This window comes from Lepisma saccharinum, chromosome 14 (assembly GCF_977018435.1).
Source record: "Lepisma saccharinum chromosome 14, izLepSacc3.1, whole genome shotgun sequence".
NCBI classification, from domain to species: Eukaryota; Metazoa; Arthropoda; class Insecta; order Zygentoma; family Lepismatidae; genus Lepisma; species Lepisma saccharinum.
Genome location: NC_139242.1, coordinates 48,577,862 through 48,591,027, shown reverse-complemented (window position 1 = coordinate 48,591,027; position 13,166 = coordinate 48,577,862). Strand labels below are relative to the sequence as shown.

The following is a 13,166-nucleotide window of genomic DNA, read 5'->3' as shown; positions in this document are numbered from 1 at the left end:
CAATCACCCGACCTTTGCCTGATTACTTATTCAGCATTCCCATCTCTGCTACCTGCTATGCTAAGACTTTATACTTCTTACCCAATACCTTGGGTACGATACGGTATGGTTGATCTTCGTGAGCGTCCCTTAATCAATTTCATCACATCATCCATCACTCATCCTCATCGTCGCGATTAGCCAAGTAACAAAAATCTAATCCAAATCAAATAAAGAATTCTAAATTTCTATTCTAAATTCTCAAAAAATGGACAACATTTCGAGCAGATGGATAAATCCCCCCTCCCACAATTCACTACACCGTGCTATGAAAGCACATAGGCAGGCACGTAGCTAGGGGGAGGGGTCCCCGAAATCCTTCAAATATCTAATTTAAATAATGTATTATGGTAATTAATTTTTACCTCCTTAGCAGAACTAAATACATTGGATAATAAGTTGTAATATACTGAGAAATTCATCTTCAGACCTTCTACCCCCCCCCCATTTCGCCTTTAGATGGCGATTCCTGATAAGGAATGAGCCCCCCCAAATAGAATTCTGCCTACGGACCTTCGCAAAGGGGTGTGAATTTATGGGTCTACACATTCTCGATATCGATAGTGAGCGTGGTGTGATTAACAACATACCCTGGTCTCGTTTAGTCCCCCGGGCTTGGCCCCAGGTTCTCATTTACGAGAAGGTGTGTAAAGCCGCAGAAATGCTTCATGCAGGGACATTGAAGGTAAAATTCGCACCTCAAACCACACACAGAAAACTAAATGCATCATATCGATTGATGCACCAGAATGCATCGATTGATGCACTAAAGTGTGTTTTATGGCCTCTTCAAAGAATCAGATTCACATTTGATGCATTTGGGTGCATTTTTGTATGTCGTAAAAGAAACACGAAAGTGCATCATTTGATTCAAGTGAGGATTCCTTTCAGTCGAGATGCACTTCAATGCATCAGTTGATGTTCCTTGATGCACCTTCCTGCATCTTTTTGGATGATGCACTTAAACGTTTGGTCTGAGCGACAGAGTTCATGTAGCTCAGACGAAACGTTTACGTGCAACATCAAAAAAGATGTATTCTGGTTCATCAAAATGCATCAAGGTGCATCAAAACGCATGAACTGATGCATTGAAGTGCATTTCGACTGAAAGGAATCCTCAGTTGAATCAAATAATGAACTTTGGTGTTTCTTTCACGACATACAAAAATGCACCCAAATGCATCGAATGTGAATCTGATTCTTTGAAGAAGCCATAAAAAAAACACTTTAGTGCATCAATCGATATGATGCATTTAGTTATCTGAGTGCACCCTTTCCTGGGAATCAATCCCGGGTCACCCACGTGACACTCGGATGTCATATAAACTGGACCACAGGGGTTCTTGCTAAGTAAAAGATACATATCGATAAATTAGGGTGGGACATTTTAGAAATCTTACATACATGTAGTATTTATCTAGCTCCTTCCCCTATGCCAACTATTCTTTTTCTGTTTATCTAATTACTTTTTCTACCATTCTTATACTTTATCTACCCGTGTCTACGCTCTTTCCTTATTTTTCTCTACATTTCCTCTGTCTCTGATCCTCTTTTTGTCTTGTTACTTATCTCTTGCTGTTCGTGGCGAGCTCTTTCGGTTCACAATCTTAACAATTTTCCTCTGTACCAAGATTATCTTCCGTATTCTGAATTAATTTCACAGTGATCCCTGATGACAAAATACCAAGCACTGGGCTCATGTGATAATGTGGAAGGTGGGATGTTCGGACGATGCCGAAAGTTAGTCTCAGCAAGCGGATGTTATGGTGGCGAAGGAGTGCAGATAATCCAGTCAACGGACAGCGGAATGATAAGGGATTCAAGGGTATTGGTCCTTGAATGTCCCTAGGGGGAAGTCTCCCCTGGAACTGATACGGACGAACATCCTTCCGGATGCGAGGATATGATAACTCCCGGATTTCGAGCTTCTGTAACAGTGGAGAATATATTTCCGCTATCTTCCGGTGTCAATGAGTGCCAAAAGAGAGATGTCATCCTACGATCAACCCAAGAGTTTGACATATCTTTCAATTCGAAAGGCCAATGCAGAAAATCAGAAAATATTAGAACAGCTTAATACATTTAGAAGCAGTGGTCGACTGATGGTCTTCGCCACCGAAGGTTACGAATTCAAATCCTGACCAGAGATTGGGTGAGTGTTCTCTAATCGTCATGATTAAGGAGCAGAGAGACGACGGAAATATGAAAAGTAAAAACACAAATCTGCGTCGAGGGTTAAGGCACATAAGGGAGCAAAAATAGAGCTCTCTACATTCTCGATTTCGGCCAGAGTAATAAAAAAAAAAGCAAAACTAGAGCTGAATCAGTAGTTCAGTGATAGGAGGAATTACACGTTATGCTAGAAACTCGAGTTCGAGTTCTGCAGGCTTTTATAGACTACCGATAACATCTGACATAAATAGAAGTGACTGGATAAGCTATACTCATTGTTTAACATTTCACTTACTTGATATTGTAGCTTCCTCAGTCCTTTGTAGTCCAATGCCTAAATGATAACATTGGCCTTTCCTTACCAGATCAGGTCATACACCTTTCTTCTCGCCGCCAAAGTCATCCTAAGGATAAAAAATAAATATTAAATATTGGGTCGTACCGAGAAAAAAAATTAGGGGTGTAGTTGATAAGAGAATTAACAAATAAAAATTTGAAGACGACAAAGAGAGTGGTTACACCAAGAAAAAATTGTGTAAGGCGAAATAATTGTTTTAAAAAAAGCTTGGAAGCTTCAGACACGTAATCGTCAGTAGTGACATGAGCTTCAATCAGGAGATCCAAGCAAGAATTGCATTGAGAAAGGAAGCCTTTAATAAATGAAGTCGTGTGTGTGTGTTTGTGGAACTAAGGAAGAGACGAAGTCTTTTGTGTAGAGTGGAGCGTTGCACGGAGAAATATGGACGCTACCAAGAAGCGTGGAAAAGCGACTAGAAGCTTTGGAAATGGGGCTATGGCAAAGGATGGATCGAGTGAAAAGAAAAGGCAAAGTAAAATTGAAATTAAGCTGAAGAGACTTGGTGAAAAAAATAACAGTGTTCAAAGTTATCAAGAAGAGAAGAAGAAGAAAACTGACTGGAATACTGGCGAAGAAGGCACTGCTTGTTACAAGATGCATTTCAAGTCAGGGATGCTGTATCTAGATACTTTTCCAAGGAGGGAGGGGGTCAACCATCCCTAAGAAAGACATTTTTTATTATTTGCAAATTTTAAAATGTATATTTTCGTTTGCAGCCAGAAGCACACAACTACAATTTTAATCTTTGAGCAAAAATTGTTACTCAAATGAGCTGTCAAAGTCATAGAAACGATATTAAGATTTTTGCCTAACACAAAGTTTAGGCCAAATTTTCGAAGGGGACAAATGCTCCACTTGCACCTCTTATGGATAAGCCCATTGTCAAAGGATTGATGAAAGGGGAAAAGGTCCGGAAGAAAAATTATCAGCTAATAAATTATACTATACTATGATACCTGTAAGAATGAAATAAATGTAAACAAATACACGTAACAAGCGAGAAATCCTATTGGTTGTTCGAATGGCAGCTGTGCAGAAATCTTGCGCGTAGGAATATAGTGTGATGAAGCCATACCACTGAAAGTAGCTGTCATATTGAAGTTGTGGGATATTAGATTATGAGCTGTACACCTAAGACAAGCATATTCATGGACAAAAAGACACCAGAACTAACACAGAAGTCGCGTGATTTTGTTTACATTAACTTTGTTCTTACAGTGGATGGAGAATATATCAAGTGGATCCTACATTGATACGAATCGTCATGCGGACCATGTGAAAGGCTCTTTCGGTATCCTCATAACTCCAAAATTCTACAGGTCGGCATGACATTGATTACATATCCCTACCCACATTTACATGTAACCAAGGGCGTACCCAAAGGGAGGCTGGTGTGGTTTCAGCCCCTCTCAAATGCCGGAGCTAGAAAACAAAATGTTGAGGGAAAGTGAATGAAATTACAGGGGTTATGAAGGGATATACGCGTACGTATGTGGAAAATTTCGAATTTAAAGACTCTTCTTCTGCAGCAACCAGCAAGTATTATGCTTGGAAACACATATCTACAAATTGCCTTTTACAATGAATTAGCCCCGCCTCCGTGGCAGAGTGTCCTACGACACCAGGGATCCCGGGTTCGAATCGCAGACTGCCGCATGGTGCTCAGAGTTGCCAACCCAGTGATTCAATTTTCTGCTTGTAGCTGTGGGGTGATATGCCCACAGAAATTAAGTACAATATGCCCATGGGCATTACTATGATAAGAAAGGACCACAATGTGACTGGATCCAGTGTATTCCTTGTAGTATGTGAATGCATGAAATATGGACCAAATTCAAGTCCATGTGTCCAAAGTGCATTGCAATTTCTCACAAATGTAAACAGTAAAAGAGGCTATGGTAAATTCGAAATAAATGTTGTTAGGAACGCTATGCTTGTCTGTACAAATGATGTTTTGTTTACGAAACCAACGTTAATAATCTTCCAGTTAATGCTGTGTTGTCAAGTATTGCAACAATTGTTTCTTGTATTGGGCATTTTACACTAATGGGTGGGCATTTTCCCCTGAACACGGGGTGATTTGCCCAAGTTGACGTTCATCTATTTATTTCTCTCTGGTTCTTTTGCTATAAGACTTACAGTAATAAAACTTATAGGTAACAATAACAGAACATGTAGCTTTCATTTGACATCCTTTTCATTGCTACACTCCTTCATTTCGCGAAGCTATAAACCGCCAAAAAAAAAAGTTGTCCCCCGAGTGACTCTATACGTGAAAAATCGGAATGTATGTAGTATTCTCGAGATAAGATCCAAATGGTATTGCTTCCTCTGAGAACAGTGCCCTAGTGTGACTACGTAAGAGATGTCAGATAACAACGTCTCCCTTTTGCCTTGAATTCTAAGGTCCCTGAAATTACCAACAGATACCAGACCGCAGGTCAGGCTAACATTTCGCAACAGGTCCCTGCAGGGGCTGTAAGGCAGGTTATAACATTCCAGAAAGGAAGTTCGCGAAATGGCACACAAGAAAGAAGTTTCTGCTCGTCTCGCCTCATTCAATATTCATTTCCTCGCCCGCGTTGTCAATACAGACCCTTTCGGAGGCTGACTGTCAGTCGCAGCGTGCCGGCTGATAAGGTGTTTAATAGCGATGCGGACGGACTGACAGCCTCGTGGGAGAAGGAACACCTGTCAATATTGAACGAACATCCATTGTTGCTTTTTCCCCCGTGTCAGCACAGTGCCTTCGTTAGCAAACAAAGTTAAAGGGGGGGACAATATGTAAAGGAAGGTCAGACTGTGGTCTATAAGAATCGGATTTTACAATGTCCTCTTTTTCCTTTCCGTCTACTGTTGTTATATTAGGAATCCTCATCTTCTTCCTTCTTTTCGTAATGGCAACTCCTCGTGCTTCCACCTTCTACGAATTCGTCATGACCTTTTGAACTTAACTTCCTACACAAATGTTGCACATTAGGTTATGCACTCAGAGAACTAAATGCATCATATCGATTGATGCGCCAGAATCCATAGATTGATGCACTAAAGTGTGTTTTATGGCCTCTTCAAAAAATCAGATTCACATTTGATGCATTTGGGTGCATTTTTGTACGTCGTGAAAGAAACACCAAAGTGCATCATTTGATTCAAGTGACGATTCCTTTCAGTCGAGATGCATTTCAATGCATCAGTTGATGCGTTTTGATGCACTTTGATGCGTTTTGATGCACCAGAATGCATCATCCAAAATGCAGGAAGGCGCATCAAGGAACATCAACTGATGCATTGAAGTGCATCTCGACCGAAAGGAATCGTCACTTGAATCAAATGATGCACTTCGGTGTTTCTTTGACGACCTACAAAAATGCACACAAATGCATCAAATGTGAATCTGATTCCTTGAAGAGGCCATAAAACACACTTTACTGCATCAATCGATGCATTCTGGTGCATCAATCGATATGATGCATTTAGTTTTCTGTGTGTTGTTGGTGTCCAAATTTAAACTGTAGGTCCAGTTTCGATTAACCTATTTGTTAGGGCTGAGCCGATACCGACGCCGATGTATCGGTATCGGAAAGTATCGGTTGGAATTCATCTACCGATACCAGCCGATATTTCTCCGGCATATTGGTCTTTCACGGGGTCCGCAAAGATGTCGTAAGTCACTTTCGCGGAATCTAATTATCCTTGGAATTATGCAAAATTCAAACTTCCACTTTATTTTGCACCAGTTTTGCACGAGAAACTGGATCTTGTGGTTATGTAACATATATATATTTTAACATTCATATAATTCTTGAATATTCTAAAGCAAATTTCTTGGTAAATTGATGCATATAATTGGAGAATAATATTTATACACTAATATTGATCAGTGTTTTGAACAACTTTTATTTATTGCAATTTTCAAAGTATCGGATCAGCCCCACTAGAAATGCATAAAGTGGACTTAAAAACAACAATTCAAACAAACAAATATTGCAGAGTATTTTTGACCTCTCGTGTCAACCCAAATATTTACTCCCTTCGTTTATAGTGATATTCCTTACATTCTTCCCTCTACTCCATCATCTCTGATTCTCTTCTTTATTCTTCATTTTAACCCTTCCCTCTCCTTTTTTGTCCTAACGAACAACTTACAAATTTGAGCTGGACCTTGGGTCTGTATTCTTCGATGTTCGGATGACACTTTCGACGAAGACCACTGCTGTTTCTTATTCTTTCAATCTTTCGCCTCATTTAGCAGTGGTCGATGTAACATTACTACAAGTGTGTAAGGTAAAGGTGAAGGTACCCCTGTGCATGTGCACACATGCCCTGAACACATGACGTGGAGGTAGAGCTCCATATGTTCTTATCTCGGTCATAGTTGGGATGATGTGATCAGCATCATGCCCGGTCGCCACTACCCCCCAGGTACCCTGATACGAGATCGGGTGAGCCTCAAGAGCAGAAACATGGAAACGACTGGTCAAGATCTTCCGGGTCTTCCGCGTGTAGTAGTCAGATTGTCTACAAGCTGAGCTTCCGCGGCTCCAAGTGTGTCCATTCTATTTTCCACATTACCCTCTACATCTTCAATTAGTTTAGCTAAGTATTGCAGTCTCGGATGCATAGGTTTTTACATAGTTTCCACACTGCTGCCCAACCTTTTTGACAAAAGAAGCGGGACAACAAGTGGGGACAATACCTGTGAGAAGTAAGAGAACGGCGGGGGAAGAAGACAGCGAAATTAGTGATCATGCTCAAACCGAGCCATCTTTATAGTGTAACGTAAAGTGTAAACACCTCTTATCACATAAAGAAGAGGGAAGAATGGGAGTGTGAAAGGCAGGCCGTGAAATAGTGCAAGAGGGGAGTTTGTGTTGGTTTGATTTGATTTGAATTTAAAATTTTGGGAACGTCAGCACTTAGGCTATTTTGCTCCCGTCACATTATACGGGGGCCAGCCCCTTACCATTACAAATAACAACTCTAACGTTGCATAACTTAAAAATTTAAAATGTTCTGACTTCTGTTAAAAGCTGAGGCTGTAAAGGGGCACTCAGCACACATAAGAACAAAAGAACAGGACAATACAAACAAAATTATACTGGCCATGGGGCCAGTCGCCAGAGCCTCGTTAGTCTTCAGTCCAGGGTGCACTAACGTGGAAGTGAGGTTGACATTTGGGTGTACTATGTGGAAGGTCACCCCTTACACCCCAGAGAGTTTGTGTTGGAAGTGAAAGATTGGAAAAGAGGTATATAGAGACTTGACACCAAAGGAACCAGACACATAACTTTATTTGATTGCTAGACTATACTTATTATGTCTAATTTTCGTATTTTCTAATGTTCTTATATCTAATTTTGGTAACTTTTTCATATAGGTGAGACGGATTTCTTACTTTTTACAGGAGAAAGTACTTACGCAAATCATTTTCTGTAGCGATGTGGAAGTTCGTGAATGTAGTTTTGATCCATTTTAATACGAATGCATCTTGTTTTGTGCGAAAATCTCCGTCCGACACGCTGTTTCTGCTGCCGCCATATGCTTTCTGCACGAGAGAACAATGTTCCGTGTGTTAGATGACGTAAAACCCGTAGTCAGTGTTTCAAACCTCGCCGTGTTTTCACTATAACATGACGTGTCAAGTATTTTTATTTTTTTTCTTAAATTTTGTAAACTATGCTTGCCTAACTTAACCTAACGTAACCTTACGGAAAAAGGTTTGTGGGGCTAACGTGAATGGTTTGTGAGGCTAACGTCAATGGTTTGCGAGGTATTAGCATAATTTCAAATCCGGGCACGCAAGTAGGTATTTTTCGGTGAACAAGGTTGCAACACTGCATAAATCGACAAAACACTCGCACAACGCGCGATGAACCAGTACGCTATCGCCATAATGTGTGTTACAGAATCGAAATAACGAATAACAGTAAGTACTCGTAAATGTAAGAAATATACATTATTTTCGTTACAAATTCATTATTTCACCTAAAGAAATGTTCCGCAATGCAGAATAGTACGTTAGGAATGTAAAAAAGTTCGAAATAGGTGTCACATCTATACGAAAGTAGTACCCTAATTTTCTTATATCTGATCAATTACTAAGAGTATCTGTATATAAACGTAAAGAGGATACAATATTAACATGACTGTAGGTAAGGAGCAAGTGTGTGTAAAGTAATATTTATGTAATGCGTACAGCGTACAGCTCGCACAAGGAAAATACAAAAACAGCTAGGAAATGAGGCAGTCGTAGCTGTGACGTACTTGAAACGTGGAAATCCTTCCTCCCCTATGTTCGCCTTTAATGCGAACTCGCATGCAGTTATGACGCCCTTCCCTGAGGGCTAAAGGGCCGAGTAGATGCCAGATATGATTAATCCTTACGGGGAAGAGGGGATGGAGAGGTCTTTCACCTGTCGCCGCTTGGGTTCTTCAACGTCTCCCTCCCCCGTTGTACCTCTTCTGCCTGCCAGCCATTGACGGAGGGAAATGGGAACGTTTCTCAAACACGTCAGCGCCGAATAATGAATCCGTCATCTTTACTAATTCATAGATTCAAAGTGGCTGGCTGTGCCCTACACACACTCGCGCGCGCGCTTATGAAGGGTCCTGTTTTGCCACAAAGGTCGAAAAGTAGTGTGCACTACTGGAGTGTTGATAGGAGTAGTGGAAGTGGATCTTCTATCACAATAGCGGCCGTAGCTTAATTTTGTTACGACTCAGTTCATTTGAATAGTATTTCCAATTCTTTTTCATTGGCTTTATAATTTATTAGTGATTTTACCCGTTCCCACTTTCTATTTTCTTGTTCATATTGTTCTGTTTCTTTTCTTAGTTTCATTCACCTTCTCTTGCATTTTGATTCTGCCATTTTGTGCTTCATTTACTATATTTTTTTATTACCTTTAACTATTTATTTTACAGTTCCTATCATTTCTACATATCGAAAGCCTTCTTTTCTACTAGCTCACCTACCTTATTAGCTTACATTGGTAGTTTCTACTTCTTTACTTTACTTGTGTTAGGGATTCACTCAGACTTACTTCACCATTTCACATTCATTTCTACTACTTTCAGCTTGTTTCCTTTAAACCGTCTAATAATTTTTATCTTAAATTTTCCCCATTAATTACATCTTTATGTATGTAGTTCTAATCTGCATTTTACACTTGGTTCGCATTACGACACTCTCTATTCCCCTATTCATTTGCTTTGAAGTTAATTAGATTAAATTGTTTATTGTTAGCAACCCCTACTATTACATCTATATTTCAAAAAATATTTTCTTTGTCTTTCCTAAGATCATTTTTCAACTTCCAACTAAAGGTACAAATACTTTTCCTTTACTGCAGTCTTATTTTGTAACTTTGTAACTCTTTTTAAGTTAATTTCAATCTTTTTTTGTACATTCTCTTCTCAAGTTAATGTCAATCTTCTTTGTAGATTCTCTTCTCAAGTTAATTTCAATCTTCTTTGTAGATTCTATTCTCAAGTTAATTTCAATCTTCTTTGTAAATTCTATTCTCAAGTTAATTTCGATCTTCTTTGTAGCTTCTCTTCTCAAGTTAATTTCAAACTTCTTTGTAGCTTCTCTTCTCACGTTAATTTCAATCTTCTTTGTAAATTCTATTCTCAAGTTAATTTCGATCTTCTTTGTAGCTTCTCTTCTCAAGTTAATTTCAATCTTCTTTGTAAATTCTATTCTCAAGTTAATTTCGATCTTCTTTGTAGATTCTCTTCTCAAGTTAATTTCAAACTTCTTTGTAGCTTCTCTTCTCACGTTAATTTCAATCTTCTTTGTAAATTCTATTCTCAAGTTAATTTCGATCTTCTTTGTAGCTTCTCTTCTCAAGTTAATTTCAAACTTCTTTGTAGCTTCTCTTCTCACGTTAATTTCAATCTTCTTTGTAAATTCTATTCTCAAGTTAATTTCGATCTTCTTTGTAGCTTCTCTTCTCAAGTTAATTTCAATCTTCTTTGTAAATTCTATTCTCAAGTTAATTTCGATCTTCTTTGTAGATTCTCTTCTCAAGTTAATTTCAATTTTGTAGTGTCTCTTCTTAGGTTAATTTCAACATTCCTTGTAGATTCTTTTCTCACGTTAAAGTCAATCCTTTTTGTACAGTAGTTTCTCTTGGTAAGACATTGGTGTTTGTATTTTGAACTTTCTTGAGAGCATTTATCGCTGAGATAAATATTAACAGTAGACAATGCATCGTGCTCTTTCAGGTTGTTTGCCGTGAAGCGCTGCGGTCGCTGCCAAGCAGGCATCTCGGCGAGCGAGCTGGTGATGAGGGCCCGAGATCTCGTCTACCACCTTCAGTGCTTCACCTGCGTCTCCTGCAACCGGCCCTTGGCCAAGGGCGACCACTTCGGCATGAGGGAAGGGCTCATCTACTGCAAGGTCCACTACGAGCTCCTCTTCCACAGCGACTACTGCGTCACGGAGCTGGAGGCCTGCTACTCCGACTGTCCGGACACCAGGCTGCCCTACTTCAACGGTGTCGGCACCGTGCAGAAGGGGCGGCCTCGGAAGAGGAAGATCCCGGAACCTGACCTTCCCGTCGCCATGAGGATGCCTCCTGCGCTTGGTATGTACCTGGTTAATTCTTACATTAGTTCGCTGTCAAGGCTGTGTTGTTTGTTTTCGGGCTTACTGAACATAAATCGATCTACATGAGTAGGATTACCAGCAGGTCTTGTAGGTGTGCTACTCTGCATTTGTGACCACTACATTATCTTACCTTCAGTGTTCCCCTCTCTCTCTTTTCCACTCTCTATTTCCCTTTCTTTCTCAATCTTTCTATCCCTTCCCCTTTTCTTCTGGTTGTTTCTCTTTTCCTCTTTATTTTCTTCTCTCCTTCTACCTTCGATTCTTTCCCTTTTTTCTCTTTCTTTATTATTTGTATTCTGCATCTCTACAATTCATTGTTCTGAATTATTATTTTCTCTCATTCTCTTCCCTTTTTTACCTCTTATCTTTCTTTGATCATTAGATTCCCTCCTATTCACATCTGTTTCTTCTATCTTTCTCATTCTGTCCTTTTCCCTTTGGTAAACGAAATATTAGGCTGCTCTGTTTCTATGATCTTTAGATTCTCTTTAATTTTGTTTGCCTCCTTTCCTCATGTAATCAGTCTCTATCTATCTTTACATCTCTTTCTTCACTCAATCCTTCTCTTCTTCTTTTTGCTCTTCCCTTTAATTTTCTTTCTCTTCAGTTTGTTCTCTCTTTCTTTGTTTCTGCTTCACATTCGTTTCGTCTTCTCTCTCTTTGTGTTTCGTATCTATCTTATTTCTTTCTATGTCTGAATTATTATTTCATTATCTCTTATTCTCTTCCTCTTTTCGTCCTCTGTTTCTCATTTGCTTCCCCTTTTTCTTTGTTGTTTCTTAAACGTTGCAAATAAAAGTACAATAGCACTCAATAATTGTTTTTCTCTCTTGTGTTTAGTAATTTCAGCCGGTAGTCTGGAATTATTAAACTGTTTTCACAAGTACGTAATTTTTTGTCATTTATACAAAATCCAAGCTTACTTTCTTAAGTCAGTTGTAATAATTTTATGGATAGTTTCTGAGAAGTCTTTGCTCATGAAGTTACTAGTCCTGGTAATATAGCATATCAACCATTCTGGTTAACAGTAACCAGATAATAGTGTATACAATTCTTGTATGCAGCACCAGACAAGAAACACTGTGGAATACGTTTAGTCATACCCTGTGAATGGTGTTCCAATTAGAAGATATGTTAGGGAGGAGGCTCCCCTTCCAAGTTTTACATCAAAGGGTTTACATTTCTAAATTATTTCCCACCCGTTCTGTGGTGTAAGTGTAGTAATGACGTAGCAAATAACTTTGGGTAACTTACTCCAGTTGTCTCCTCCAACTTTCAACGTATAGGAGCGCGAGCTTTGGTCCATAAAAGATGACAAATAATATCAATTATTTTCCGAAGCTGAAACGAACGTAAGCGGAAATTTTAAACAATGAGTCGGTAGAGAATCTTTTTCTCAGTACTTAAGTGAAATTAGACAATGTTGCATTCATTTGTTCTCGAGATAACCGTGACCAGAATGCCCTCCGTAAGTTTTACAATGCCTTGATACAGACTATAATATGGTGTAAGATACCCTTAAGAGCGCATAGCAGACGTCGACCCTTATTAATACTGACAAAGCAGACAGACAGAACTCAGAGTTTGCACGCGCAAAAAGAAGAAAAAAGTTGACTTAACCAAAAGCGCGGAGTTATATAAAAAAAAACACTCTCATGTCTTATGAAGTAATGCTTTTCAGTGTCGTGTGCAGAAAAGCTTGTTCAAATAGTACTGGGGGGAAAAAAGGAGAAAAACACGGTTAGGGGAAACATGAAAGGGGCGGCACAAGAGCTTTTTATGTTTGAGCTCTGTTCGCCGATTCTGCGCACTGCAGCTTCGTTGTTTGCCTCCTTCACGCTACGCTGGTCCAGGCAAACACGGAGGCTGCATGAGAATAAACCATGATAATGCGAACTCGGCGAAAAGCGAAGATGGAGAAGGGGGGGCTACTTTTTTCCCCCGTGTTCTCCTCCTACCCATCCTTTGGCGTCTGGTAATGGG

At 39.5% G+C, this 13,166-nt stretch overlaps 1 protein-coding gene across 1 annotated transcript in view; it reads left to right on the top strand.

Moving 5' to 3' along the window:
- LOC145998355 (LIM/homeobox protein Lhx9-like) overlaps window positions 1-13,166 on the top strand; it is a 77,645-nt gene that overhangs the window by 27,109 nt on the left and 37,370 nt on the right. The window contains exon 2 of the mRNA XM_083134763.1: window positions 10,799-11,160. Coding sequence (XP_082990889.1) covers window positions 10,799-11,160 — 362 coding nt within the window. The remainder of the gene's footprint in view (window positions 1-10,798; window positions 11,161-13,166) is intronic.